The sequence below is a fragment of the Vespula vulgaris genome, chromosome 15, assembly GCF_905475345.1.
Source record: "Vespula vulgaris chromosome 15, iyVesVulg1.1, whole genome shotgun sequence".
Lineage (NCBI taxonomy): Eukaryota > Metazoa > Arthropoda > Insecta > Hymenoptera > Vespidae > Vespula > Vespula vulgaris.
Window position 1 is genome coordinate 80,937 of NC_066600.1, and position 27,257 is coordinate 108,193.

Consider the following 27,257-nt stretch of genomic DNA (forward strand, 5'->3'; position numbering starts at 1 on the left):
GTAAAAAGCTAAAATTTCTAAGATGGAATCGGTCGAAAAAGAAAGAACGGTACTTTATTGAAAAATTCGTATCTTTAATAATAATTTTTCTTGTTGAACTCACGAGAAACTTACATATTTCCACTTGAAATAAAATAATTAGGGTTTTTCCTTTTTTTTTTCTTTTCGTTTTCCTCCGAGGATTTACAGTGTTACCTTGAATAATGCGAAGCATAAACAGAATATGATTATACATATTATAAAGCTGTATGCAGTCTCGTGCACTTAAAGAATCTCTTCTCTTTAGTCACATATGTTCCAGAAATACCGTTTATATAATACATGGAATATTTTTGTACCTGTTACAAACATTATGATATAAACGAAAAAGCCGCTGTGAGAGTGGAAATGAGTGTGTGTGTGTGGGAGGGGGAGGGGATAACGCGTATAGAAAAAAGAAACTCACATTAATTCCGAGAACATCCAAGACCGCATTCGACGAATGTACAAGAAGTTTGACGACGCGATGTCGCGTGTACCGTCAAGAGATATCAAGTAAGGGTATTACTAAGATTTTACGTGTCAGTAATGTTAAATACTATATACTACATAGACGAATACTATATTACACATAATTTACATGGGTAAATAAAATTTCAAAATTCCAGCGCCTCTTGGTGGCAAGAAGAAGGAGCGGCGGCATAAAAGAGGACTCCGATTTCGAAATTTCACGGTAGCGTAGGCGCGATTTATTCGAGATTTCAGCTACTCTTTAGCCACCTTCCAAATTGTCCACGAGCAGTTTTTAAACGTTTTCGCGGTGGCTGTGCGTTCGGTCTATGAGAATTGGAACTTCTTAATCTTCTATTACTCGCTACAGTCACCGACAAAATACTGTGATCCATGTCAACTGGATTGTCTATCTTCATCATTCTAACTACCGGCTGAAACTCGATGCTCGAACGTCTTTGTTGTAAATCGGAAGACGGCACGACGGTGGTGGTGGTGGTGGTGGTGGTGGTGGTGGTAGGCGTGTTACGTTCCGACAGTGCGCACTCCAATTCAGCCGAGTCTTGTACGTCCACCGAGGATCCTATCGTTTCATCGCTTTGTTTCTTTGCACTCTTCATAGTTTCTTGCTTCTTACAAGTAATACTCAAATAAGACTCTTTCTTACAATTTTCGCTCTCGTATACGGATTCCGAGGGAACGTTATTATTCCTTCGTTGTTGTTTCCTCGTGTTGACTCGTTTCCTAGACGTCACTACTCCTACCTTACTCCTTCTGTAAACACTCCTATGAGCGTCTACATCGATATTAGAATTTTCCGAATGAGTTTGTTGACATCCTAGCCTAGACACTTCGCTGGAGCCATGATGCTTTCTCGACACTATGCCAGAATCTATGTCTTTCCTAGACAACAAAATGTCATGATTTTCAATTTCGGTACGCGATTCGCAGCTCTCCGAGGATGTGTTTATGCGCGGACGTTTCTTTACGACCGCTTTCGCAATGAATGGTCGTTCTAACATTATAACACCGTTAACATCTTTCCTAAATACATTCTCGTGATTTTCGTCGTTTCCAGGATCGTTCTCCGATACTTCTTCTTCTATGTCCAACGTAAAATTCTTATCCGACAAAGTTCTTTGCGCCTCGCTAAATACCTTAGGAATTTTCAACTCGTCAGTGGCGGTGCAATTTTTGACACCGCTATTGTCCATACCTTTATTTTTACTAATCACGGTCGTGCTAAGACACGTTTTAGGGCACGTTTTAGGGCACGTTTTAGGGCACGTTTTAGGGCACGTTTTAGGGCACGCTTTAGGGCACGCTTTAGGACACGTTTTAGGACACGTTTTAGGACACGTTTTAAGAGATGCTTTAGCAGATACGCTAGAATCATCGCAATCATCCGCCGTGCTTTTATTATTTTTTTTATCGATTGATGTCTTTTCATTGTACCTAGTAGTAGATGACATTGTACTACCATTCGATAAAACCATTTCTGCACGTGTATCTGCCATCAATCGTAAAGACACGTCGGCGTCGGCGTCGGCGTCGGCGTCGGCATTTCCTTCAAACAGACCAACACTTTTCTCTCTTGATAACTCTCCTCTCTTGAAATTTCCCTGACCACCGTTGTACGAGCCTATAATTATTTTATTTTGTAACTTTTTTCGTATTTTAATTCCAGGCCATCCGGTTCTATTTTTTCTCTTCTTACGTCGTTTTAAGGGCGACTCGACATTTCCTTCACCACACTCCGAGCTTGCACACGATGAGTTTTCTATACACGGTACGAGTTCATGACAATTGTCCAGTAATTCCAACAGATTCGCCGGAGGACCTTTCGGTACGTTTGATTCGATGAAGTCATCCTCCTCCTCTAGCCCCTCGAGTTGCGCATTATCGGTTTCAAACGCATCCTCTATTTCTAAGGTGTCTCTCATATTAAGCATTTCATCGATATTTTTCGCGATTTCCTTCAGTTCTTCATCGATGTCGGTCGTCTTTGAATCCAATTTTAAATCCGCTTTTGTATCTGCTTTCGGTGGACTATCAATCTGCGATTTAGGAGATCGATATTCTTCTATCGTACACAAATTTGAAGAGAGTTGCTGCTGTTCCCTTTTTCTTATGATCGTAGACATTATAGCCAACGTCGATGCATGACAACGTGGACTTTTTCTAGGCGACCGTCCGATGCAGCCCATACTACGACCTCTACCTTTTTTCCTGTTTTCATTCTTCGCCTGATTCCTCAGTATAGTCTCGTGGAAGTTTTCTATTTCATAGGGCAAAAGGAACGGCCTTCCTGTATCTCCATCGCTAAAATAATGCCAAAATTCTGCGCCTTCGTCTTGCCGTTGATAGGTTTGATACCATGGCTCCGATTTTGGTACTACTTCGAACGAAAATTGCATTCTTTCAACTTCTGCCGAAGGTTTGGACGGATATATTTTCTCTACAATTTCTCCACCGTTAACGTCAGACCGTACTTCCTTGCTTATATGCTCGGGATTAATGGATACCTTGACCCCCGTTAAAGGTGTCTGATATCTCAGTCTACTGCCAGGTGTCTCGAACTTATAGTAATCAGCGTTGTCTTTGATAAGCGCCTCTGCCTGTGTCCGTCTTCTTTTCCTCGCTCTGCCAAGATTTACAGAATCCTGAGAATCTTCTTCCAAAATCTCTTGCTTTATCCGAGGACTGGAATCCAAACTCGAACTAAGTATGTCGGAACTGACAGTCTCGTTGTATTCGCTTTCGGTATCTCTCGGTAAAATGCTAGCTTGTTCTTCGTCGCTAACTTCGCTGGTGTCATCGCGCTTGGGTTCTCCAAACATGAAAGACTCGGCCTCGTCGCTGAGCAGGGAGAGTTCAGATTTTCTTACGCGTTTGAATCTTACGACGACTGGTTTTTCACTGGATGGCTGTTCCTTCTTTTCACCCTCGTCCGCATCCTTAATTGTAGGATTTGATGCGTTATTATTGCCTGGTAACGTGCTCGATCGTAACTTACTTCCTAATACTTCGACCTTGTAATATGCACGATTATCCTCGATCAGCCGTTCTTCGACCGACAATCTATGACGCCCGCGAAAACTTCTACCACCTCTTCTACCAGCTCTAGGCGATCGGAGTTTCTCACAACCTAATTCTTTTTCCGTACATTGTACCGTCTTAAATTCTTTTTGGTTGTTCTCCGTATGGCCATTATTACGAACTACTTCAGATCCCTTCTCATTATGATCGTTCCCAGATCTTTCATTGTCCGATCGGACTCTTTGTAACTCCAACTCGTGCTTTACACCATCAAACTTTACTTTACCGTCTACAGATTTCCATGATTCGATACGATTATTCTTATCAGATAAGCCATTTATATTTACATTATTTTTTAACAAAGTAGATCTTCTATTCTCATTAATCTCTCCGTGAATATTAACATTTACATCGTTTGCATTCTTTGAAGGAAGCTCAGGATTAAACACAACATTTTGTTCATTAGTTGGAACCCTTCCATCTAATTCTTTAATATCCTGATTATCTGTACCATTATGTCTTTTATTTACAGAATTATTATCCCCATACCCACGTTGATTGATGCCATTTACATCTTTTCCCGGCGACTTAATATTATTATAATCTACTTGGTCAGAGTTTTTAATGTCATTCGCTTGCGAGTATTTATTTTCCGGATCTTCTTCTTCGATCCAAATGGTTCCCTTTGCTCTCTTTTTTATAGTAAAACCCTCGAATCTGTCATAAAATTTTTCATTCTTATCGACTTCGTGCCAAGGGCTACCCTTTGATCTCAATAAATGTCCACTTTCGTGTTTTGCACGCGTTCGCAAGTTGTGAGGAGAATTTAATTTTAAATTAAGATTTCTTCTCGTTCCATTGCACTGCACCATGTCTATTCCTTGTACAGAAAAATTATTTAAAGTCTTTTCATGTTTAGTGACCTTTTCCTCTGGCAGTACATCGCGAAGAGTACGATCTTCAGTTGGATATATATTGCATTCTTCTCTATTGGAAAGAAAAAAAAAAGGGAGAAAAAAAAAGAAAAAAGAAAAAGAAAAACAAGATAGATTACAAAATATTCTCACATTACTTTACATATTTAAAATATATATAATAAATAGAGTATTAATTACAAACAACATACCATAGATAACAATACTCAATCCTTTGATTAACTAGATCAAAAGATTGAGAGTGAGAGAGTGAGAGAGAGAGAGAGAGAGAGAGAGAGAGAGAGAGAGAGAGAGAGAGAGAGAGAGAGAGAGAGAGAGAGAGAGAGAGAGAGAGGAGAGAGAGAGAGATAATAGAATTCAAAAATAAAAACCTACTTACCCGATATCTTTTGTTCTGTTTAGTTTCAAAAATGCCTCTACACTGGCACTTGTATTGATTAATGTATCCAAAGAGAGAAAATTGTCATCGTTTTGAACAAAATTCGAATGTTGATCACTTTGTACGTGTTTCGTTAGATCACGATAATCTATTCGACATATTTCACAGTAACCAGCTCCTAATTGTTCTGTTCTACGAGCACGAGCTGCAGTGGTACGTGGTCGTCGAGTCATCTCTTTACCCTGACAATACGCAAGATTATCAAACATTAAATTTTGTGGCTACTCTAGTATATAACACACACACAAGCTAAAAGTGCTATGAATTTACGGCAGCATACTTCTTTTTTATTTGCAATAGCTTCTCTGTTTTCTTTAACCTCCTTATTTGTTTTATTTTCAAGTTTCTCTCTCCTCTTTGCGTCAAAAGGACAAGTTCCTGGGTCGCCGTCAAAGTTCAACGTTGGCCACGTTGATAATTCCAAAAATACAGGTCTTGTATCTCTGCAAAAGAAAGCTTCGTTATTATCAAAGAAATAATGGCTGTTGATAGAAAAATGTCTGTTAAAATATACGTCATATCGCATTCAATTTTACCTGTGGAAAGATTCAAACTTGACATATGACTCTTTCAAATGCTTGACTTTAAGATCTTTTTCAAACCTATGCCTGCTCGTCGTTCCTTGTAGATGTTTCAAACTATTAGTATCTTTAAGAGATGCATAGATCTTATCGAGCCAAGCCTGAATTTTATCGGTTGCCCAGATAGGTATTCCCCAGCTCAGGGCGTTGTCAAGCGGATCCACGGAACAATGCTGTGGTTGAGTCAGAGCACGTTCCAACATTGCATCCGTCCGCGATTTCTATATTACAGCGGATATGAGAAACATCAATACGATATTATACGCGTACGCGTACGATTAAACATTTCTATTATTTTTTATCCCAACTTACAGATCTTTGGGTAGTGTGACCCTGCAGATTGGTCGTATTGTACAAAGGACACTCAGAACTTAAAAATGGCATAGGAGGTGTCGGAGTTGGAACTTCCGTGCTCCTCAGCGAGGGGGTTCCCCCGCTGCCTCCACTGATACAACCCCATTTATACTTTTCGCAATGAACTTGACCAATTCTATCTATACGATCTGTGACAACTAGACTAACGGTGCGCACTAAAAATAATTCTATCACCTGAAACAGAAAAGAACTGTCAACATATAATAGACTTTCTTTTTTTTCGATTTATAACATTTCCAACTACTAAATATTTGTTGCAATGCATTGTTATGGATGCAGTATCATGACAGAGGTAAAACTTTTATATAAATTATTAAGATTTTGATACGTTCAAAGGGAGAAGCAACAAACTGCAGGTATGCCTCCTTTATTGCGTTACGCGATAGAAATTCTTCAAGATATATCCAAAATTGGATAGGAGATAGGAGACTATGTAAGCCAAGTGCCTTTACCAATTTTTCCTGACACAGAATAATCGTCCAGTGTTTTGTTTTGAGCCGACTTCAAACGATATTCCAAGCACAACAGTCTTCTTCAGACAGAGCGATGTACGCGATGAAAAGTACGTCGGAAACCGAAAGTAATTTTCGGATCGAACGTTCTCAAGAATGGCACCAAGAGAAATACAGAACGCGTATGTCATTGACGCTAAAACTTGGTGCGGTTAATATGGTAGTCCTAATGCACCACATAATACACACGGATTTCGAACAATACGTGTCTCACATTTTTTGGGTGCACAGTAGCACATAACACAACACACACGAGAGACACGTGCTCCTTAATGATCCTCGTAAGAGTGAAATTTATTTTGAAAGGAGAAGTTGTTCTTTTTCGAGAAGGAACGAATGTTCGTCGTAAAATTCACGTTTGGTAAGAGAAGAAGCAAGAGAAGAAATAAGAGGAACAGAAAGAGCAGTAAGGAAGGCGAAAGAGAAAGAGAAAAAGACAGGGGATAAAAAGGGGGGGATGAAGGAGAGGAAAGGAAGGGTTTGCTGTCAAGACGCGTGTCGCAGAAACACGCTCGAGTTTTGCAAACGAAATTACTTCAAAAATAAGACACTGATCGTGTCTACAAAATATCTACAATATCACCGACTTCTCATAATAAATGCGTTAACGCGCGCGCGAATATACAGTTTTTGAAGTTGTGCAGACTTGCGCGTGAAAATCGTTGTTAAAAAGAGACCGGGCAAAGCTGCGGTCGTCGTCGACGACGACGACGACGACGACGACGACGACGACGACGACGACGACGTCGACGACGACGACGACGACGACGACGACGACGACGACGACGACGACGACGTCGACGACGACGACGACGATTTTAATTGCAAAATGTGTAGGAGCGAAATTCCTGGTGAATATGCGCGAGATCGTTTGGGCAGATGCAATGTCGTTGTTATTCTTGCTTCGCGGGAGAGAACTGTCACGCACAAAATGGCCATTCGCCGTTAACAGCTTAGCACGGGTGCCTGGTGGCGGCGCTTTGTGTCCGCGTCCGCTGATCTTCGCCGAAGATGACGGAGAACACGGCTTCGTCTACCCATTTTTCATTCCTCGCACGAGCGTCATATTCGCTTTCTGTTACAAACAGCCCTAGCGTATTTTCTCGTTCATTACCCCCACCCGACCATCGCCATGCTTCTCTTTTTCGAACGCACACGTTCAAAACATGCACACGTACGTATACGTACACCCAGGGAGCCATCTCCACGAGAAAAGACTTAACTTCGCATGAACGACTAAAGATGGCGCGAAAATCAACGGTCTTACCATACACGATATCGTCGTTTGCGGCCCGCTTGGGATCTACTTGGAGGATGAACAAATTTGTCCCCGTAACGCGTATTTCTGATTTTACTTTGAGGAATTAGAGAGCGATCGTTGAGAATGGTCGGTCGGTCAAGCTCGTTGCGGAGTGCAACGTTGCGAGTAGCCCCGCGCTTCCTTTCGGGGCGGAGCCCGCGCTCGGGCCGCGACGGTTCGATTCTCCCTTTTCTCCGCACACCTCTTCGCACTCTCTCTCTCTCTCTCTCTCTCTCTCGCTCTCCTCGTTCCACGACGACGATATACGACAAATGTCGCTACAGAGGAGAGCAAGTATTCGCAATGGCGTGTTCGCATAGGATAATAAGATATGTCACCGTCATCGCCCGCATTCTCCTTCTTTTTTTCTGTCTTTTTCATTCACGTATATACGTACGTTTTGATTTTTCGGATTAAGCTCGGGCAATGCCATAATAAATGTCAACGTTCGTTCTCCTGTATAGTATTGCGCATTCACCCAAGTCTAAGGAGCAAGAAACTCGCTAAGAATAGATTTGCGAACGAGTTCAAAGAAGGCCTCCTTCGAAGAGATTCCCTTCCAAGTGCAAACTAGAAGGAATTCGAAACTTTCTATTTTTACGATCGATCTTTCTCCTATCTTCCTAAAGACAACGCAACGAATCCAATCGATGACATCGCCCGTTACACGTACTTGAAATGATAGGCCTTTATTAAACGTATTACATTACATTCGCGATCGTATTTTAGAAAATTCAAAATTCGTCCGATGACGCGCGTGCAATCGGTAGTCACGTCCTCTATCGACCGTAGAGGCGCACCAATCAAAAATGGCGGGAAGGGGTGAAAAATAGTATGGCAGCCTATCCAAAATGTACCAAAATCTTTACAGAACGGATCGATAAAGGAGAGAATAAGCAAATTTATAAAGGCGCTATGCCCTTAGTACGTTCAACGTTAAAATCGCACTCGAATGATAACACTCACTCCTCCAAGATCCTTGATTTTTGCCTCTAGCTTGGCCGAAGCGGCATGATTCTTTATATCCAAATAAAATGACTTCTTTGCCAAAGGTTTCAGGCCCTTCTGTATGCGAACATCTAGAAATAAATAAACCTATTTCAGTGTCGATTATTTAACTTAAGGTTCAAAAGTTTTATAGTCAAGGATTTACCTATCTGTTTTCATAGCTTTTTAATAACTATTTTCAAGTATTTTCATAAAGCGAATAGTAAATATATTGCATATGTATATATAAATATACAGGTTATATAAAAAGTAAGATATCTAACATCGCGTTTAATCGCATAGTATCGTTATAACGGAGAGATAATTAGGTCGTTCGACAAAAGACTACCTCTATATCCAATATTGAATACGAATAATACCTAGTATCGTTTCCAACATAAGAGAAGAACTTGCGTTAAAAATATAATTCTATTGCAATTTGAATGTCAAAGTGGCTGACCTGTTAAAATCAAAATCAAAATCAAATGAACGTACGCTAGATGTCGCGCGAAGTTACGATTTATACTGTTTTTAAAATAATAAATCATGTCAAAAAGAAACACACGTTAGAAGACATTCCACTGGTACGATGGAAACTGCAGGGGGTATCGAATTTTAGTACATGAGCCAAACGCTTGGAACGAATGCAGGTCGTCTTGAAACGCGCGCGCGTGTGTGCGTGTGTGCGCGTGTGTGTGTCTCGCGCGCGCGCGCGCGCGCGTGTATGTGTATACACAAGCCTATGACGAAGCGTGTCGTCTCGCGATCACTTACACGAACATTTATTCAATATATATTCTTTCGACGGTTGCTTTTGTTCTTGATGCTGAAGTTTGGACGGTGATACCATTCCTACGCAATACGCCCTACAGACACCAACGATATTTCTTCCTTACTGAACGCTTCTTCTTTCAAATCAGTTTCCATACTCGGAGGAGTAACGCATAACATCACAGTAACGCGTTTGCATGTCCACTACCGAAAACTGAATGTCAAATAACATCACTTGTACCAAGCATTCAAATTCTAGCTAAGCTTGTAAGGAACGTAATTTTCATATTTGCCGAACCGTGAATCTCCGTGCTGCTTTCAATACACATACGATAGGTATACTGGCATACACGAAGGTCTACGACCTGAAGTAGGACGAGGTTGATTCACAGAAGGAGCGGACCGAACGGCGCTAATATTCAAAGAATCCCAGGTGTGACAACTGTAAGCAGAAGAATGATTTTTATCATTGGAATTGAAAGGAACGCACCTTCTCTTTATACGAATATAGTTAGTTTCCTTTTGATCAAAATGCGAGAGGAAATCTAAGGAAATTATGCAAGAGAATATTTCATAATGCAGATAAATAATAGATTTAATTTTATCTCTATTTTCATCGTATCTCTTGATAGTATCTCTAGTATGATTTATTGAAATTATAATTAAATAATGATATATGCTATTTTTAAAATCTGTTAGATTCAATTTGTATGTTACCTTCGTCCGATTATGATACTATTAAAGATTTCCAAAGATGTAAGATCTATATTTTACAGATATATTTGTGCAAATACAAAGTAATTTTGTTATCCGAATTTATTAATGATTTAAAATACATTTGATTTTCTTTTATTTTTTATTTATTTATTTTTATTTTTTATTTTTTTATTATAATACCTTTATAACAACTTAATAAGAAATAGATGAAGAATCTTACAGATCTATCTAATATCATATAATAATCTTTTATAAAAAATATTGCAATTATCATAATCTTGAATTGCGTTTCTGCGAATGAAAATTATATTTATTGCTATTAGCGCATTATATCAGTTTTAATGCAAATTGGTTTGTAGGGCAGTGGTAATAGGCTCTGCACAACATTCAGAATTTTCTAAAGATTCAGAAGCGTTTGTAACCTTTTGTTGCCTACGTTTATAATTAAATATTACTTTTACTATATATAAAATTATTAATGGTATCGGGGTCATTATGGCGGATGACACTGGTACAACTGAAAAAAAAAGAGAAGAAAAGAAAAAGGAAATTCGTTGAAAAATTATAATCGACAACCATCGTGTATTTTCATGTCTAACTTACCTGTGGTTAAATCATCGGCAGGTGGTTTTAAAGTAAATCTAAGTAAAAAAATAGCGACGCCTGTATTTTGTATTCCTGTTTCAATTGCTATTGCTATAATATCTGGCCGAGATTGTTTAAAGATTAAAGATACCAACATACCAAAAATAAATCCCAACCATGGCAAACCCATGCCTGCTAATACTATCTAAAAATTTGCAGTTTATATTATATCGTGCATTTTAATTATATGACATTCATATAAAACAGATTTTTAAAAGCTCACCTTCCACGAAAATAATTTGAATAAATATAGATTGGTAAGGATAGCAAATACAACGATAAATATTATAAGAATTGCTGAAAATGGTTTCATTATTCGTATCATTAACTTGCACAGTTTTGGTAATTTCTTTTGTATAAGAAATCCTATTAATAAAGGGATTATAAGACCAACTGCAAACATTGCGATACGATCGTAAGGTATGGCAAGTTCTCCACGTTCAAAAATATGTTTGCCTAAGGTAAATACCCAAAATGGCATAAACCCTGTATATAATGAAACATACGATCATGTAAACACTTTATACATATAACTATGCGACGTTCTTTTGTTGCGCGTGTGTGCGCACGCGCGCGCGCGCTTGCGACGCATTCAAATTATACACACATACGTACGCGCGCGTGTATTTATATATATCTACACATGTTAAATTACCAAAAGCAAGTATAGTGCATATTGTAGTCATAGTGACAGAAAGATTTAAATTTCCATCTAATAATATGGTCCAAATATTTGATGCTCCACCGCTTGGACTTATCCCTGTGAAAAACATGCCTAATTGTAGTTCAGGCTGTTCAGGAAATAAACAATATCCGATACCATAACTCAACTGCGAAAAGAATATTATACTATGAATAATAGTTAAGCGAATTTGACCCGATCACTTTTATCTTTATTAGACATGTTACCAAAGGCATAAAGAAGAATTGACAAAAGCATCCTATAGCAGGACCAATAGGTTTCTTTAATGTTTTTCTACATAGTTCCCAATCCATAGCACAGCCAAAATTAATATAGAGAATAGATACAAGTATCGCAACGCTCGCAGTAAATATCTTGTCTATTGTTCGCTGATAACGTACTACCGTTACAGAAAGAATATCTTTGCTGTCTTCTATGTTCTAAAAAGATAAATTTTAAACAATTGATATTACTTAAAATTCGTATTGCGATATCTAGATAAAATAACTCACCTTATCTTTCATAAGGTATAATTTAATTTTTGTGGTACCCAAGAAGATACCAGTGATGTTAAGTATTCCATCGAAATGATGGCTATTATTTTGAGTAATAACGCCATTAATTGTTGCAATATTGGTCGATGCGCTTATATAATCAAAACTGAAGTTTTCTGGATTTGTTGAAACGATAAAAACAGAGAATGGAATAGTCTTTGTTTCTTCCATCGTTAAGGTGATGGAATTGGTTAAATTTACAAACCATTTTTCTACCATAACTTGTTCCGCCAGGATTTGATGTAAAAAAAAGAACCATGTTATAAGGATGAACATCCTTATCCACTGCATGATTAAAGATATAATAATAATTGTAATTAGGAATTCTAACAGATATATGTGTGTGTGTGTGTGTGTGTGTGTGTGTGTGTATATATAGAAGCCATATGTTAAAAGTTTATCAGTATTATATAAAGGTTGTACTCATGCATGTACCAGTTTAATTTGTTTGCATGATGGATAAAAAATATTTTATACGAACAAGTAGTAAAATATCTAGGTAAGTAAATATCCGATTTTGACAATTTAATTCGATTAAGCAAACGTATTCGCGTCAAGATCGCGGTAAAGTTATTGTAAGGTAAATGTTAATTGACATTAACGCGTCGTGTATTTAAATAAACAAGTATAGATCTTTTACATTCCAATGTTATGCATATGACACTAAATCGATTCATTATCGTGTGTATGAAAAATGGATGGGAACATTATAATTATAGTCTCACCTGTTTAATTTATATAGAGTGAGAAAGATTCTAGAAACAATAAGATCCTATTTGATAAAATGTTCTTTGCTATGTTGGTAAATATACTTGATAATACCGATATCTTATAAACTGCATGATTGCATTTATACTCTGGTTACTTCAATGATGCAAGCGTGCGATATATTCATATCCACGCGTCAGATTATCGTATTAATTTAACGGTACTTGGATTTTACAACGTTTCCAATAATTTCTCTCTCTCTCTCTCTCTCTCTCTCTCTCTCTCTCTCTCTCTCTCTCTCCATCTCCCTCCTCTCACACTCTCTCCCTTTTACCCCCCCTCTCTCTATTATAGTTCATTATATTTGACATTATATTTTATAAATCTGTAAAAGAGCTCTACAGCAGAAGATAAACTGACTTGACTTATTTGCATCTTTATTTAATCGTATTTCATTTATCTATCTTGTTATTTCATTTCTGAAAAGATTTATCAGTTATATATTAAGCATAAAAAGAAGATAATTATTCTCAGACGTGCAAAGAACGAGAGAGGAAAGATAATTTCAAATCGATACTGTGAATCGAGCTTTAAGTGTGCGCGATATATGTATTTACAAAGTAGTTGAGGTTTTTAATTCATAAACACATTCCTATTGGTCGAACTCTTTCGATCACGGTTCCAACCATATCGGATTGTAATGTACACATACGTAAATATGCGATGAACTCTAAGATAAAATGTAAATAACATTCATTTCAAAGATAAAATTGACGAAAAAACATTTATATCGCGCTTGCGCAATAATCTCTTTCTCTCTGCTGCGCGAAAAGAAGAAAGAGAAGGGGAAATCCACTTGTCAGTTGACTCGGAATGGGTGATGTAGTAGAATGGTGAGTAGGTGTGTAATGGTCGGATATATCGAGGCGCGCGATGTCTTCTTTTCTCGTTCGAAATCTAATTTTCATAGCGATAATCGGTTTAGCGAAATGCGAAACAGATAGACCGTGGTACGAAACTCTACCCGCAGTGGCAATGGACTACAAGGTGCATATCGATGCCGGAAAGGAGGATTGCTATTTCCAATTCGTAAATCCAGGCGCAACTTTCTACGTCAGCTTCCAGGTACACGGTCTCCTTTCGGTGCTTCGATGCATAACCTCTTGGGATAATGTGATTCTTCTGTAAATAAAACACCACTGAGTTATATATGTTGAGAGTGGAAAGATGTGCGCTGCGTGAAAGTCTAAGGAGGATGACTGATGGTTAGTCGGAATGACAATTGAGTTATTAACCATATGGTTCCTTTTAGAAACGTACCACAAGTACGTTCGATGAGTTTCTTGAAAAATAATTAACATTTTCGAGTATCAATATCTGTGCAATCCGCCATTTTTATTTGTTCGCTTATACCGAACGTAACAACTACATATGTTTATTTGTACACGTGCGAATGTATCCATCTATTTTTTTTTGTGTGTGTGTTTCCGTTTGTATATGGTCACGTAGGAAGTTAATAAAATATTATATATTTTAATATACAAGATGGAATCGCGTATGATCATAACCGATATCGATATTTATCATTGCGAATAGAAGCGCAGCTACATCGTCAAATAAGGCAGTTACCTGAACGAATCATGGACGAAGAAAGGTTTATATCGTTTATTGCCTTTCTTTAAGAGAGATTTATCATTAAATACAGGTACTACGTGGCGGAGATGGAAAGGCCGGATTTGCAGTGAGAAATCCGGAAGGTGTGATCGTTCATCCGTACCAATGGAGAACTGACGTGGATTATCAGGATCAGTCAGTTACCGGAGGTTATTATAGCGTTTGCATCGACAATCAATTTTCCAGATTTGCCCCGAAATTGGTGAATTTGTATATCACAGTTATCAGGTATAAAATGGTTTGGAAAGCTTGTATTCGTTCTCGACGAACAATATTCTGTCTGGTGACATTGAAGATATTTTTTTTCCATTTCGTTAGGTACGATCAATGGGAGAAGTACACAAAGGAATTGGAGGAGTTAAATCTGTCGGTCGAAAATTTCACGGTACGTAGTAAAAAGAGAACTTGACTATTTTGCTTTCTAACCTCAATACCTTTTCCAAGCTCTTTCGAATAATATATCTGCTTCTTTTTTTTCCAGAGTACATTGAGAGGCGTGGAGAAAAACATTAATGACATATTGCAAACGCAACATTTGAGCCGTAGCCGAGAAGCAAGAGATTTAAATCTGCTTCTGGACAATAATTTTTACGTTCAAACGTGGTCCATCGCGCAAATAATTGTTATTACAGTGACTACCGTGATACAGGTTTACTTTGTTAAGAGATTGTTTGAAGTCAGACCATCGAGATATTCGAAAGCAAGCCTCTGATTACTGAATGAGAATGCGATGGGAAGACGACGATGTCCGCTGTTTTATATTTTGCCGTTTTCTTTATGGCGATAATAATGGTCGGATATCGAATCTTACCGATGTTTTCGTTTAAATCTGTTATACAAACTATTGTATCTTTGTATGATTCCTATATACGAGCGTGTAATTTTAACGCGCAAATTTAATTCAAAAGTTTTCTATATTTTTGATAAAATTTGAAATGTTTTAATTCAACGTATTTACACGTCACGTTACCACCACGTTTACTCTTCTCACAATACTCTTCTCGTAGAATCGATGCTGTAATTGAAGTAAGACTGTACCGTTATCTCGATAAGCAAACATTCCACTTGTCGTTTGAACGTTAAACGTGTTTTGACTGTACTTCACAATAAGTTATATCATGATAACAAGGAGAGCGATATAGATTTATTGAATGGTGTCCTATTAAATTACATTTAAAATGTACATAAACGTACGAACAATAAATGCAGACATACTTTTGTTACGACACTTCTGCAGACGATCTCCTCAATAAATGGCCAGGTTTTGTTTTGCTCTTTTTTGTAAAACGCTACGCGTAAGGGCCAATAGACGATGCCTCTGCTTCAAATTTCTCGCACGGACGTGTTCAGAGGCAACTTCTTTCGTATAATTAGCAGGAAACCAACCTTGTTCTCCGTTCAATAGCTTTTCGCCATGATACCAGCCGTCCGTCATTTTTCTCAGTACGTTTATAACGTCTCCTGACAAGTACGTACGATTAATAAAATGAAAGTTTTCTTAATAAATAAAATATTTTCATTGCTTACCTGGTTGCAATGAAAGCTCATCGGATTGGTTCGGCGAATAAGAATACAGAGCCATTACTTGAGGACAGTCCCAGGCTTCGTAAAGCGTTTCCCCGACTGTTTCCCGTTTAGGTGGCGAAATAGCTTCCAACCACCTTTCTCTTTCCGTATTGCTTTCACAGGTTAAAACGTATTCGGCTTGTTTACCACAATAATTTTCCAACAGAGTTAACATCATCGCATTGCGACCAGCGAAGGGCGAGTCTTCGGAAACTGATTCCAAGGCAAGAAGATTTCTTTTGCAAACATCTGTGACGATGTAAGCTTCGTCGTGAGTACTGCAAATGGAAAGACGAATTCTCTGAGATACGTTTATGCGTATAGGCGTGTTTCTATACACATTCAATAGTTACAGCGGCGAGTTATCATTTTGCCTGGACATACTTGTGTTTAATCTTTGTGACTAGAAGATAATCTGTAAGTAGGAAAAGGTACAGCGGTGTTTTGTTGAACTTCTTCCCAAATGTAAGCTTATATTCCATATCTGCCTTCATAGTTAACTGTATAACGGGTCCTCTTTTAATTAAATGTCGATTTTTTAATCCCAACGACTTAATTTTTGGCGAATATTCCAATTTTCTGTAAAGATCGAATAGAAACTATTACTCCTTCACCCTTTGTCAAAATGAGAGAAACAACAACGCACGAAGAAGAACGGTAAAGTAACGTTACCTCGTTATCGTTTCCATTTCTGCTTCTTGAGCCGCAGCACGTGCACCCTCGTTACACTCCGACGCGACATAACTGAAAGTCGACAGAACTTTTTCCCACGAGGATCTGTCCGTACTTTCCATAGATAATTTGGAAAGTACCGCATCGGCCAACAATGGGAGTCTGTAAATTTAAAACAAGTGAAAACTAAATTTGAAACGATACCATTATTTTCTTTTCTACGTTTGTGCTACGACAAGCATTTTACCTTGTAATACGTTGCATCGGTAACATAAGGAACGAATTTAATGGCAAACTTTGACATTCAGGACGGGACTCTATTTGCGTGACAGCCTCTACGAATTTGGAGCCTTTCCTCGCTCTTATTCGATCGAAAAGAATTTTTTGTATTAAACAAGTGGAGATAATAATGATAAAAGATAATAATGATAATGAAACGAAAATGATCAAAATAGAAGGAGAAGGAGAAAGAATGCACGTACGTATTCACCGTTAGATATTGTTACAGTTACCTCAATTCTTTCAACGTCGTATCTATTTTAATTTGATTAGAGCAATATCCGACGAATATATCTAAATATTTTCCCGAGTGTTCAAGTAAAATGTCAGGCAAATTTTGTAAGGTAGGATCTTCCTTCCATATTATTTCTAGATCCGCCAATAATCTTTCCGATGCTTTAATCACAGCAGGTACTCCGGCAAATAGTTTATCTTTTTCAGAAGCCGTCAAAATTTCATTCGTTAACTCGTGATTTCGAAGAAATTCGTTGTCAAGAACACGAAGCGAATTCAAGTAGGAGGCTTCCGACGTAAGGATCTCAAACTTGGCTTCTTGTATTTTCTTTTCTTCCGGGGTTAATCTCTCTAGAAAAATGTTGATCGCCGTCATTAAACTATCGAACGTATTACGAGACGATAATGTGGATTGTTTTATACGACACGTTGACATCGAATACTCACGTAAGAGTCCGCTACGTACAACTTGCGGCGTTTGACACCACAAGGTTCGTTGTCCTGGTTTTACAAAATCCGTAGCAAGCGGAGGAGGATTTAAATCTTCTACCTGTAGAAACGAAGATGGATCGTATTGAGCTTTACTTGGATTTCATTGCTATGGAAAGGGGAACGTAGCTGTCGAAAATGATGCGTATAGAAAGATATATATATATATATATTTTCTTTTTTGTTTACTTCCTCGTATCCATCGGAATCCGATTCGAAGGCCACGCGTGCAACGGCTGCCTCATAAAATTGATACAAAGGTTCTTGGTCCGCCAAAACGCTGTAGTGATCTAGTAAAATATTTCATAATTCGCGGGATTTTGGTCAGGTGACGAGAAGCGCATAGATGCGTAGAGGCGCTCTAACTTACCGACGTCTCGAGACGAAGATTCGCAGTCGTTATTAATTTTCGTCGTACCAGACCACGCGTACCAATTGGTATTTCCATAAATGGTCTCTTTGGTGGTACCATTATTATTATTATTCCTCGAGGTGCAAATGCCGTTGCTATCGTTTAGATAAAAGGTCGAAAAACTGGTAAGGTTTTTTCGGAAATGTTTTCTAAAGCTAAAATATTTTCCATTGTCCGGCAGTTGATGGTGTACGTTGGCAAGGTCCTTGCTTTCTTCGGAAGCTTGCTCTTCCTCGACGAACGTTCTTCTTCGAATTCGACCAAGACTGCCCTTGGTGATGCTCCAGGTTCTTCGTAACATCTTTATTCTTCTACCCAAAGTTTCCGTCAGACTAGATTCTCTCGGAGGCGGTGGTATCGGTTTCGCGGGAGCCTCCAGGTAAATATTCCCATTAGTAGTATTTTCACCTCGATCCTTGGCACGAAGATCGGGCCCGTTTACGAGCCCCGTCGTTTCGCTTTCCGAATCCGTACCGAAGTCGTCCGGTTGGCAAAAACGAAGACTCTCGTACGTGCTATCTTCCGAGGCGCTTTCTGTTTGATATAGAAATGAGAGAACGGTTAGTTTTTCTTTCTTTCTTTCTTTCTTTCTTTCTTTCTTTCTTTTATTTCAAGGAACGCTAATTAATCATTAAACTTTATCAATCGTTAAAGAAATTTCGACAAACGAAAGATCAATAAACGTTTCTTATATATAGATTTTAGATTAGAAGAAGTTAATGTGGCAGAATAATGGGCACCAGTGGACCCAGTATAGAACGTTGAATTCGTCCATCGAAAGTACATCGTGTATGTCGCGTAGAAGAAAATACGTAGGGGAAACCTTCGTGAACGTAACACGATGCCTCCTGCATATCCGTGTCTTCGTCAAGATCCACGAGTCTCATTTGGACGAGGCCTTGGGTCTTCGAACCAACGGACTCTCCATCCAATTCCGAATTTTCCGGTGATCTCCATCCCCCTTCCTTTTTTTCCAAATGATTGACCAGTAACAGAGCGGAACCGGTGATGGCCACTTGAAAATCATTCGTGCAAGGTAAAATCTTTTGATATTTCGTTGCGCATCGAACCACCTATGATTTTCTTTCTTTCTTTCTTTCTTTTTTTTTGCTTTGCTTTGCTTTTCTTTTTTTCCGAAACGAATAGGGACCGACGCGAGGAAAGAAGAACAAAGACTAGAACATTTCTTCGATATATTTTGTCTACGATTCTCAAATATCTCGAGACGTGTCAAGGTCGTTATCGAAGCGATAGCGTCGAAGCCCGTGACCTTTGCGATTTCTTGTTTTTCCTCTTTTTCTACTGGGACGACTATAAAAAATATATGCATTTCTTTCTTAGTGCGAGAAAGACGGAAATACCTTCGAGAAAGTTGCAACAAGTCCATCGAAATTCCATTCGTCGAGAAAGACAGAAACGGGGGGAGGGGCAAAGAGGGGAGAGAGAGAGAGAGAGGAATCGCGTCGAGTCACATTCTCTCGCACGGCTTCTCTTACCTTGCGTGTTCGGCCGTCGTGAGAGCGTCCTTAGACTCTGTCTCATTTCCACGACATTTCGGAATTTCAAACTTTCACGAGCGTTAGAATTGAAGAGAGAAGAAAACGGCTATATATGTGCGTGCATATATACATATGCATATACATATATATATATATACACACACAAGCACACACACACGCGCGCACGCATACGTACATATGAACGATCGCCTGCTTTTTATTGCACCAAGATTTAATAGCAGCTCGAATGAAACTGAAGCGAAGACGAAACGCGCACGGTCCGTTGGCAACCCAACGACGAGAGATATGGAAAGCCTCGCGACGCAGAGCCCGGTTCAGCCGTGACTGACAATGAGAGCGCACAAGAAGCGCTTTCACCTTCTACGCCGGACCAATCCACTACGTTTCCATTCTGCGTGCGCTCCTGTCTTCTTCTGTCTTTCGAATTTCCTTCTTGTTCATTTCCTTTGCGTTTCCATTCTAGGCACGCATTGATATTATACGTGGTCGATCGTTAAGATTTTTTCTCACATCTTCCTTCGTGTAGTTACGACAATTAAAAAATAGTTGGATCGAGCGAGCAACAGTAGCGAACTCGCTGTGATGCAATAAAGACGGAGACGAGAGAGGGAGAGAGAGAGAGAGAGAGAGAGAGACTGACGGATCTGAGGATCCGAGCCTTGGTTCGAACATGCTGGGACTCTATGCCACATTGGCGGGTATTTCATATCGCGGACTGTACACAGGTTGCCGTTACGTAAAAGCGATATTTAGTCGTTCCATAGACTTACCGTCAACGACAGAGTCGTGGCGTGTTCGCGCGGAGCATGCCGAGCTTTTCCTAGATCTCCTCGAACGTCGTCTCTTCCACTTTTTACCGGACCGTTGTCCAGCCTTCTTTTTAGCCCACGTATTGCACCGTTCGCCATTCTTTTCACTGAAAGCATGAAACGATTCTTTCGACACCGAACCGTTTCTTATGTTTTTTCAAAACACTCGTCGTTGATCTTTGATCAACGATCTTTTACCATGTGCAGTCGTGTCGACAGAGGCAAGGTAACGCGTTCGCAAAATCGTCCACGTCCTCCCACTCGGATTCTTTGCCGTTCGTCAGGATCGTTCCCATAAAAGAGGCGGCCATCATGGAATCCCCATAGAGGCTGTTGACGCGTTCCTCGCCAACGGGAAGACCAACGTCATCGTAAATATACTTCTCGTCCTCGGCACCCTCGAGACTGGAATAATCATTGTTAATCGAGCTTCCTTCTTTCTCGTTATCTTCCAACAACGTTTCGACTTTTTCTTCGATATTATTGAAAATTGGCACCGAAACGTCGTCGTACGTGTCATCCTTCGCGTATCTTCCATCGCCAAGCGTATTTTCTTCGGTGCATGTCGAAGATGGTCCCACATCGTCGTAATCGTCTTCCTAACGAATAGAGTCTGTTAAACTACGATCGATGATTGTCGTTGAGAGGGAAAAGAAAAAAGAGAAACAAAAAGGGATACTGTAGCTACCTGAGGGAAGGACTTGGACAGCGGTGGTCCCACGTCGTCGTACGGTTCCTCGGACCTCTCTTCAAACGTCTCTTCGTCCTTTTCTACGAGCGAAGAAGAAAGTCGAGCTTGCTCGTTCTTGTTGTCCAAGAAATTCCTCGTTCGATCGCTCCAAAGAAAACTGACGTTGGTGCGTAATATAGGCTCGTAAGAAATTCTCGTCTCGCGATCGTCCCTTTCGATTTTCACCGATTGGCAAGGATCCACGAGTTCGGCCGTACGTTCCTCCGCATTGCCTAGGGACGTCCTTTTTATCTCTACGTAGGCCGCGTTGACATCTAGAAATAGGAAGTAGACCAGTGGCAACCTTGGAAAAGAAAGCTCGAGCTAAGTTTGCGATACGTACGTCGTACGTCGGTTCCCATAGACGTTTCTTCGCCGACAAGCCGACTTGTACTTTTGCCAACTTCTTTCCCTCGTAGGAGGAGAGGCAAGTTAGCGGATTTTTCCTCGTGGGTGATAATCGATCGCTCTAATTTCGAGCCGGCGGTCTTTTCATTCGACATCAAGCGCGAATTGGTAGCCGAAGCAACGTGAACGAAGTTCGATGGCGCCGAAATCATGACGTACTTCAATTCGAATCTCGAGAGACTCCTCGGTCGCGAAAAGTCCTGATTCTCTTCGATACTCGTTTCGTCCTTTTCGTCCAAGGATCTTGCTCGTGAGTCGAACGACGTGGCGAAACGATGATGCTTTTTCTTCTTCTTCGTTGGTTGCTTGTGACGTTTGCCCGGATATCCTGGTACATAGTGCAATACGTTTCTAGCAAACTGTCTCTTCTTTTTTTTCTTCTTCTTTTTCTTATTGTTCCGTAGACTATTTTTCTCCTCGTCGCTGGAAAACGATATCGACTCTATGTCATACGTCGATTTAGATATTCCCGTGATCTTTTTGCGGTGAAAGCTCTCGTTGACATCGAAGTCACGTTCTACGAAGGCTTCCGGGTAACATTGACTTTTAACGTCGACTTTTTCGTAATCCTCCGAAGAATACGAGCAACGTCTCTCCCTGAGGCCACTCGATTCGTTCTTTTTTTCCTCCGAACCGGCCATTCTCCCCTTTTTGATCTCTTCTTTCAAACGTACACGCTCCTCGTCTTTTTCGCTATCGGTTAGGGTGCTGGTGGCGATCTCGACCGATTCGGCGGCACTCTCAAGTGTCTCGTTTCGTCTCGTTTCGACCATCATTTCGATTTTCGCGCGGTATTTTCGAGGTGGGCTGCTCCTGGCTTTAGCCTAGATAAGGAATAAATTTCAATTATGCCGTTGACTCGGAAATATCCCTGCGAGAAAAAAAAGAAATTCTTCTTTTCCAAAATGGTATATGACTATCGTAACGATATATCGATAGAAAATGAAAACCGTGGACTGGTCAAAACAGGTGGCTGGTGATAATCCGTTCTCGTTCTATTGTTGAAAAAAAGTGCATCATGGGATTACCGTTGCGAAGACTCGTTCAAAAAATTTGGAGAATTCGTCGGGAAGCTATAACGAAAGTATCATGATCCAGCGCTACGAACATTCCACGGCATATTGATTAAATCGGAAGGTAGATAAGAGGAAAGGCGTGCGATAAGAAGGCGTTATAACGCAGCGCCGCTCACGTCTTATGTTAGTTTTAACGGTGTTTACCTATTCGCGTATCGCGGTTAACGTTTGCGGGAGAACACGCGGGCGAATGATAGTAAGATGAGAGAGAGAGAGAGAGAGAGGAGACAAAAGCTGCTTCCATTTTAGAGAAGCCTCCTCTTCTTTGTACTTCTACGTACCATTAAACCCGTTCGTTTGCTTTCCCGATGGACTAGCCCCGAATCCTTTTTCATCTCCTCCTGCGTCTCGATATCCGTACCACCATCGTGAAGTTGCAACGGTAATCTCGCTCTCTTCAAGGCTAAACTATTTACCGTGGGATAAAGAATTTTGTCCGACACCTTTTCGCATCCACGAAGGGAATCTCTTTTGGAGCTTCTTGTTAAACTCATGTCCTCGTCTCATCGATCTCGATCATACTCACGACACTCACGAACGCGCATGTATGTCGGCGTCGATTACCTTTGTTTTTAGTTATTTCGTTGAGTTTCTTTATCTTCCTCATATCACGTTTCTCGACGTTGACAAGAACGAATAGCATCGTATAATCGGCGATAAGTCGTTGATACATATACGATCATCTTTGGATTTTCATTGGACATGATACTACTTTTGTAGATTCTAGTCAGAGTTATCCATTGCAGACGCGATAAGAAAAATGATCCTACTATTATCGAAGCACACTTAAACGTTCGGTAAACTTTCGCATTTGGCCTATCCAACGAATAATAATTATAGGATTCGTTCGATTGTATGGAAAATACGGCAAGTCAAGGCCGCAGGTACCTCGTGGTGCTTTGCGAAAGCACGCAAAGAAATGAACGGACATAAGGAAAATCGTAACCGAGCGTTGATGCGTGCAACGACGCGACTAAGGCGGTCGCGTTTACGCGTCGCGGTGAAACCTTTGCTCGCTCGTTCACTCGTTCGTGCGTCATCATAGTGTACGATCGTTTGCGACGAGCCAATCTCGTACCATCCGCAGCTCCGCTCGATCGCATTCCGGAATGGTCCGCCATTTGCGAGCGAATCGAGCGTGCGTGCGTGCGCGCGCGCGCGCGAGAGAGAGAGAGAGAGAGAGAGAGAGAAAGCGGAGAAACTCTCCGTCCCTCAAGCACGAATACATTTACGATCACATTTTATAAGTAATCGTATGGTTGTAATCGCATTTGACAACAGAGTATAAGTGCATCTCGTCTCTCCTACTACTTTTATTTCTATTTTCGTTCAGAAAAGAATTTATAACTCGATTCGAACGACCGCTAAAATTATCCTCCATGATCCAGTACTTTTCCGTTTTTATTTCTTCTTCTTGCCTTGAAGCGGACATTCCATCGAGGTCCGTTGCGTTAGGAAGGTGTCAAAATACGCTTTCCTTTCCGTTCCTTCGAAACGAATACACGACGTTCGGAATTCTTTCGAAAGGCCATTAAGCAGGCTCGTCGTTTCGTATTTATTTCTTCCTCTATTTTTATTTTTAAACATATTCGAATTATAAATATATTGTCATACATTCCCTCGAATCGATATCGATGAGATTTTCATAAAAGATTCGGGATACGAAAAGGATGAGAAAATGAAGGATATTTGAAGAGTCATTCGTTGTCGCTTCGTTATGACACTTGTGCGAGAAAGTCGGAGGCTGAGCCAAGAATTCCAGGGGGGTCTTGAGCGCAGGTGAGTCCGGGATGATGATGTGGCACATTGGCCTCGTTCGCTCGAATAACTTCCCTCGCTGCTATTAGACCGGTTCTCCATACGACGATTTTTCCTTACGGAAATCCCGTACGAGTCAGATATAAGACAATCGATCAAGAAATCGATCTATCTGGCGAAACTTCGCGAAGAGAATCATTTCTTTCCTACGACTTTTCATTTTACTCCTATTAATATAGATAGCAGGGACATCATTTAATGTAATAAACATCGATTTTAAATGCAAAAGTAAATGACGCAATCTGTACGCGTCATTATGATAATGTGCGCCAGCTTTGCGCATTGTCATCGCCAGTTTTTTTTTTATTAGCAAAAGTTTGCTGAATCGAGGTAAAAGTGGACACGCTCAGTCATCGTCGAACTAGCGAATAGTAAATACGATTAAGAGATATGTCTCTCGATCAGGTAAATCTTTTCATTTGCTATTTTTCCCACGTTTCTTATCGACAAAACGAACATTATATTTTCTATTCAAAATCTTTACGTCGAAACATTTTCTTTCTCTGCTTTCGTTTTGTCTTTCGTGAAAAAACTCAAAACTTGTTGAAAAAGACGAATATCACGCGCGCGCGCGCGCGCAATCATAAAATATATTTTATCGACGCGTCGATAAAAATGATCGAAGAAGGGTCAAGTATCAAAACATTTCTCTTAGCTTTAATAGTGATTATAATGTGTGTAAACGTGGAAACATGTGTATTCGCGCGTATCTTCATTAAACTTAATAAAAACTGGCGTATGTCGTGAGCGAAAAAAAGTTTATGTCGAATCGAAGAATGATGGATTTTTTAGAAATTCGAAGCAGCCGAAACAGCGGTAAAAGCTCTTACCAAGCGTCCTACCGACGAAGAACTTTTAGAACTGTACGCCCTTTACAAGCAAGCTACGATAGGGGATTGCGATACACGTAAGTTGTTGCGAGTTTTCGTTACTCCAAAATCTTCTCCTTTTGCAATTACTTCCAACGTCTTCTCTTTCATGGGAATTCCAGCGAAGCCCGGTATATTCGATTTGAAAGGAAAGGCAAAATGGGAAGCTTGGAAAAGCAAGAAAGGTAATTCGAAAGAAGCGGCTAAAGAGGCGTACATCAAGCATGTCGGCGAATTGATGGAAAAATATAAATGATCAGACGACGATTATTCAACGAATAATTAAACTTATCGAGCGAATATGAAAATATACGCAGTTATGTAAAATATATACGGTTATGAGAATAGTATAAATAACGTTTTCTTTGGGAAAATACGATTATTATGCGTAATAGTTTCTCTTTTTATCCTTTGTCAATATTTTCCTCCTTCCCTCCTCAGATCTTTTTTTCCAAATTATCGTTATCGAATCGATCCGACATAGATTGAAATCGATTTATCGCGAGTGAAAAAGTTTGTTTATACGATTAATTATTCTTGTATAAGCGTATAAAAATATCGGACAAACTCCTTCGTCTTTTTAAAGGACTTTATTAAAGGAAAACGATCCTTTCGATAGTTAAAAGCATATTAGTCTGCGTTTCGCGATCAATGAAAGTCAGTTCTCGATCGATCAATGAAAACGTCGTACGTTCATTTCTTTTACCGGTTCCTTCATTAACTTGGAAGAGAAGATGGAAAGAAAAGTTGGACTTTTTCTTCTTCTTCTTTTTTTTTTTTTTAGAATTTTGTCGAATCAACGAGATATTTTTTGCAATGATAACGACGGATCGAAGAATGTGCTGAGGCGAGACTCGTATCGAAAGTTTAACTCGAGCCACTTTTTCTCTTCCGAGCGCGTTAAATATCACAAATCTGACTAAACATTTGGCTAACGTTAAAATATAACGCCTGGGTTGCGATCATATAAATATTTTCAAATAGATTAGTCGAATAATAGATATTTCAATTTAGTGGAAATTATCGTCTTCTTTTTTATTCGTCCTTGACTCAATCTCGATTCAATCTCTACTTGCAATCTTGCGAGGATATAAAAGATGTACTCTGTCAACGGGATAGCAAAACAAGACGATAACCCTGACCCAAGGCATAATCACCTGAGAGTTCGTTAAGTATTATCGGCCTTTATTATCCTTTCGTGGACTGATTCAGATAACTCGATATTGCAAAATTTAAGATGTTTTCATGTTATACGCGCTAATGATACATTGAACCGCTTCGATAAGGCCCATTAATTTCTATTAAAATAATGATTACATCATAAATATAAATCATGTAAAGGAACGTACGTGCACGTAGTTTAATATGAAATTTTAATTATCGATGAAATTAATCTGTCACGAATACGTTCAAGAATTTTCTTCTGTTTGTTCTGTTCTTAGTTTCTTTGCACTACAACACAGACTTTATGCAGATTTCCTTAGGATTTCGTGCATCCTTGCGCAACGACTTAATACCCGTTTAATTCGATATCTCGTATAGTGGGAAAGAAGAAGAGGAAAGGAAACAGAAAAAGAAAAAAACGCGTAGTTTTAATATTAAGTCGATCGTTGATAGATAACGATTAGATAGATAAAGATCGATCGTGAATCGATAACGATATAATAGTTGTGCGTGAACGGTCACGGATCAACTTTTTATTAGTTTGGAATTGGTCGAATTCTAAATTGAAAATGAAAAATCTTGTGTAACGTAACCGTGTCGGTTTGGGTTGCGTCGAACGACGTTCGAACGATGTCCGGCATCCTGCTAGGTTTTTTTCGCGGTACCCTAAGCCGGTAGCAATAGCGATGCAGCAAGCGGAGATAGAGCGCAACCCGATATAATTAGGGAATAATATAATTATCACGGCTTAACCTTCGATCGGCGGTGTCAGACACGTTTCGCGTAACGTAAACGGGGGATGG

General features: G+C 39.6%; 5 protein-coding genes and 1 long non-coding RNA gene across 12 annotated transcripts; 3 read left to right on the forward strand and 3 right to left on the reverse strand.

The window, feature by feature from the left end:
* Positions 1–53: 53 nt before the first annotated feature.
* Positions 54–10,139, reverse strand: LOC127069344 (uncharacterized). 4 transcript variants are annotated; one of them, XM_051006238.1, is made up of 8 exons: positions 8,824–8,842; positions 8,637–8,749; positions 7,638–8,512; positions 5,796–6,032; positions 5,439–5,704; positions 5,183–5,345; positions 4,843–5,084; positions 54–4,515 (listed from the first exon to the last, which is right to left on the reverse strand). In XM_051006238.1, exons 3-8 carry the CDS (start codon positions 7,638–7,640, stop codon positions 741–743), a joined length of 4,686 nt encoding a protein of 1,561 aa, XP_050862195.1. In that variant the 5' UTR covers positions 7,641–8,512; positions 8,637–8,749; positions 8,824–8,842; the 3' UTR covers positions 54–740. The 4 variants fall into 4 exon arrangements, with proteins under 4 accessions (XP_050862195.1, XP_050862194.1, XP_050862196.1 ...); XM_051006237.1 differs by lacking the exons at positions 7,638–8,512; positions 8,824–8,842 and adding an exon at positions 9,432–10,139; XM_051006239.1 differs by lacking the exons at positions 7,638–8,512; positions 8,637–8,749; positions 8,824–8,842 and adding an exon at positions 6,311–7,624.
* Positions 10,140–10,265: 126 nt separating this feature from the next.
* Positions 10,266–13,011, reverse strand: LOC127069358 (ileal sodium/bile acid cotransporter-like). 2 transcript variants are annotated; one of them, XM_051006305.1, is made up of 7 exons: positions 12,752–13,011; positions 11,985–12,247; positions 11,700–11,912; positions 11,446–11,620; positions 11,014–11,276; positions 10,749–10,935; positions 10,266–10,662 (listed from the first exon to the last, which is right to left on the reverse strand). In XM_051006305.1, the coding sequence occupies exons 2-7, from the start codon at positions 12,243–12,245 to the stop codon at positions 10,484–10,486; spliced, it is 1,278 nt and encodes a 425-aa protein (XP_050862262.1). In that variant the 5' UTR covers positions 12,246–12,247; positions 12,752–13,011; the 3' UTR covers positions 10,266–10,483. The 2 variants fall into 2 exon arrangements, with proteins under 2 accessions (XP_050862262.1, XP_050862261.1); XM_051006304.1 differs by having other exon boundaries at positions 11,985–12,311; positions 12,752–13,010.
* A 490-nt stretch (positions 13,012–13,501) lies between these two features.
* On the reverse strand, positions 13,502–23,676 carry LOC127069346 (uncharacterized). Of its 3 annotated transcripts, XM_051006253.1 has the most exons (16): positions 22,885–23,676; positions 21,463–22,351; positions 21,078–21,394; positions 20,588–20,988; positions 20,351–20,496; positions 18,884–19,075; positions 18,019–18,594; positions 17,838–17,938; positions 17,607–17,709; positions 17,159–17,510; positions 16,894–17,007; positions 16,647–16,808; positions 16,359–16,553; positions 15,936–16,252; positions 15,624–15,869; positions 13,502–13,916 (listed from the first exon to the last, which is right to left on the reverse strand). In XM_051006253.1, exons 1-15 carry the CDS (start codon positions 23,095–23,097, stop codon positions 15,655–15,657), a joined length of 4,293 nt encoding a protein of 1,430 aa, XP_050862210.1. In that variant the 5' UTR covers positions 23,098–23,676; the 3' UTR covers positions 13,502–13,916; positions 15,624–15,654. The 3 variants fall into 3 exon arrangements, with proteins under 3 accessions (XP_050862210.1, XP_050862209.1, XP_050862211.1); XM_051006252.1 differs by lacking the exon at positions 13,502–13,916 and having other exon boundaries at positions 15,531–15,869; XM_051006254.1 differs by lacking the exons at positions 13,502–13,916; positions 18,884–19,075 and having other exon boundaries at positions 15,531–15,869.
* Positions 13,668–15,636, forward strand: LOC127069372 (transmembrane emp24 domain-containing protein 5-like). Its single transcript, XM_051006331.1, has 4 exons — positions 13,668–13,859; positions 14,440–14,636; positions 14,727–14,793; positions 14,890–15,636. Exons 1-4 carry the CDS (start codon positions 13,668–13,670, stop codon positions 15,118–15,120), a joined length of 687 nt encoding a protein of 228 aa, XP_050862288.1. The 3' UTR covers positions 15,121–15,636.
* LOC127069378 (uncharacterized) lies at positions 18,032–18,899 on the forward strand. Its single transcript, XR_007783532.1, has 3 exons — positions 18,032–18,173; positions 18,242–18,439; positions 18,759–18,899. It is a non-coding gene; the product is annotated as an uncharacterized LOC127069378 (long non-coding RNA).
* Positions 23,677–23,703: 27 nt separating the features above from the next.
* LOC127069375 (acyl-CoA-binding protein homolog) lies at positions 23,704–25,666 on the forward strand. The gene is made up of 3 exons (XM_051006339.1): positions 23,704–24,826; positions 25,214–25,328; positions 25,413–25,666. Exons 1-3 carry the CDS (start codon positions 24,812–24,814, stop codon positions 25,544–25,546), a joined length of 264 nt encoding a protein of 87 aa, XP_050862296.1. The 5' UTR covers positions 23,704–24,811; the 3' UTR covers positions 25,547–25,666.
* The last annotated feature ends 1,591 nt before the right edge of the window (positions 25,667–27,257 follow it).